Here is a 2,898-nt window from a genome sequence, read left to right as displayed (position 1 = left end):
TTGTTGTCTCTCATGTCTGGAAGTGAGGCCATTCTGTGGTTTTAACACTCAGCCCAACCGCTGTGCACTTGTTTCACCAGCGATATCATCTAACCCAGCGACTCTCGACTGGATTTTGTGCAAAGGCTCCAGTGTTTTATGAGAAAGACATACCCTATTCAGTGCACAATGAGCTATTCAGGTGCAGTGGCATTCTGGATAGCTCCAGGCCTCACCTCGCAAACGGAGGATTTGTAGGGGTAACATTTCACTTTCTCTTAGCTATGGGGAAAAGGTCAGTACTCCGGGGATGCTGGCTCCCTTTCCTGCCCAGCTAATGCTGTCGCGTCTGCTGTGCTGCCGCCGCTCATCCGTCTCAACAAATGCGGCTGATTCCAGTTACACAGTGATCCCACAGCAGGAGCGATGCGCCCACACACACACACACACACACACACACACACACACACACACACACACACACACACACACACACACACACACACACAACGTCCTACATTCATAATCACAGCAAAATGGAGAGCTGAGTGCCTGACCTCTTACTTACTAATCTGCTTGATGAGATTCCATTAACTTGCACTGTCCTGGATGCTCAGAGCGTGTTTTATGCCTCTTCTTTTTACAGAAACTTCAACATCTAACTGACCTGTAGACACAGATGACAGCCCGGAGTGCTGAGCAGTTAAACTGATTTATGTTGCAAGCGGCCTCCTACGGCAGCTTGACTTTATTTAAACAGCAGTGTGGGTCACTTGGGGAGGTGATGAAATCTTTCATGTCTTAGTGTAAAGAAGACCAGTGTTATTCTCAAACACTAACATTCTTGGATGCACAGGATTATCCTGCTGGCTCAGAGATGATGGGTTTCATTACATTAACTATTTCATAAATCCTGCATTCAATCAAATGGCTACAGCTTTCTAGTCCTCTCAGCGACCGTTAACAGTCGACTTTGCAGAGAGCGGGTGTGCTTAAAATCTGCCGACTTACGAAACATGGTGTTGAACTGCTGCGGGTTGAGGTTCCACTTCCCCCAGGGCGTCTTGTGGCCCTTGGACTGGGCATAGTGAGCGTGGTTGAACTCTGGCTCAGTCCCAAATGAATCCAGCACCCGCAACATGCACCTGTGGAAAAACAAAACAAAAACACACAAGTTTTAATGACGGTCAGATGCACAGATGTATGCATGCATACACGTTGTGTAACATTAAACAATATCAATCACATAAATCCACCCTTGATCTTCCAGAGAACAATACACTAACAGCACAGTGCACGCAATTAAAATGACCAATTTGTTAAATTTGGAGCTTTAAAAAGCTAAAAACGGTCTTTGTCATGTCAGCGCTTGAGACACATATCATCCATGTAAGAACATGAAATCACAAATATAAATCCTCAGACTATGATACTGAGGTTTGTTCTGAAGGTGTGGCTGTGAGGGAACATCATGGCTGACTTAAAGGTCACAGTGTGGGATTAATTAGACCAAAAACCAGGGGAGGGAATTGTAAAGCACTTCCTGACCTTTAGTGAATGCACAGCACGGAGTTAATCTCCACAAACAGATATCTGCATATAAATATGGAGAATCTGTAGGAAAGAAATAGTTTTGGCCCTAGAAGCTTTTTGGTTTCCAGTTGTAGTGTGAGTCACGACTCAGCAGACTTCACCTGCATGCAAGTAAACAGTCTGTGTGGAAAGCAAAAGAGGGGGGCTCACTGCTTTTATTACCTTCTTTTAAATGTATTTGCTTCAGTGTTCTCATTATAAACAATGCCTGGTACATGAAAGAAGAAGTGTTGGTTTAGATATCATGTATACATTATTTCAATATCGGGTAGCTACACAGAAGTTTCCAAAACAGCGATCATTGGTCCCAGAGGCTAAATCGAGTCAATGATACAGACTGTATAGAAAAGATGGATGTGGCCAATGTGATGTTATTCATTGGTTTTTAAGCCCGAGTTGGCATTTCAGCAAATGCCATGTCATTTATTTATTTATTTATTTATTTAGAGCTAAACATAAACATATTGGACGCACTCAGCTTGACAAAGCTACTTGCTAATTCAGAGAAAGCTAACGGGTCAACCACGCGAGTAAAAATAGGACAGCAGCTTCCTCGTATCAACAAAAATGAACAAACAAAAACAAAAGCATTAAAAAAACAAACAAACTGGTGGCTACATGCTGACTGTATTGAATTTTTTCACATTCTATGACTGATTGTAACTTGTGGTGACTACATGGTTGCCCAGAGCTTGATAGCATTGCACACTTTCGCCACTTTTAATTGCGATTTCACAGGTTGCCTGAAAGGAAACCACCTTTCTGCAATCGCTCCAGAGACGTTTTTTATGAATGCAGACATAATTCCAACATGTAACTATCAGTCCAGATGTAATTGTAATAGCCATGTGAATCTGAGTTAAATGTGAATTTCTGTCTATGCAGACAGCAACAGATATGTGATTGTTGATGATGTATCACAGTTAATTGTTATATTATCAGAAACATGTTGCATCTAATCGCAATTCAACGGCAGATTGAAAGCAGACTGACTCTGTCTTACAGGAACGCTTATGTCACATTTAGTGACAGTGTTGGTATGCCAGACAATTTTGCAGGAGAAAAACAACTTAACTGAGAACTTAACTTTATATTAGGGCAGCACGGTTCTCCCCGTATCCATGTGTGTTCTCTTTGGGTACTCTAGCTTCCTCACACAGTCCAAAGACACAGAGTTACTGGGGTTAGGTTAATTGGTATTTCTAAATTGCCCATAGGTGTGAACGTGAGTGCAAGTGGTATCTGTGTTAGCCCTGCAACAAACTGGTGTTACCGCAGTTACCGCAATACTAACAATAATGCAAAATGTTAAAAATTATAGTAACA

The 2,898-nt window shown here is 42.1% G+C and overlaps 1 protein-coding gene across 1 annotated transcript in view; it reads right to left on the bottom strand.

Moving 5' to 3' along the window:
- mgat5 (alpha-1,6-mannosylglycoprotein 6-beta-N-acetylglucosaminyltransferase) overlaps positions 1-2,898 on the bottom strand; it is a 111,797-nt gene that overhangs the window by 34,752 nt on the left and 74,147 nt on the right. The window contains exon 8 of the mRNA XM_005739888.2: positions 991-1,124. Within this exon, the coding sequence (XP_005739945.1) occupies positions 991-1,124 (134 nt within the window). The remainder of the gene's footprint in view (positions 1-990; positions 1,125-2,898) is intronic.

Source organism: Pundamilia nyererei, unplaced genomic scaffold (assembly GCF_000239375.1).
Source record: "Pundamilia nyererei isolate P.nyererei 1_Seehausen unplaced genomic scaffold, PunNye1.0 scaffold00094, whole genome shotgun sequence".
NCBI lineage: Eukaryota > Metazoa > Chordata > Actinopteri > Cichliformes > Cichlidae > Pundamilia > Pundamilia nyererei.
The sequence above is the reverse complement of the archived record's forward strand: the minus strand, read 5'-3'. Positions and strand labels throughout refer to the sequence as shown.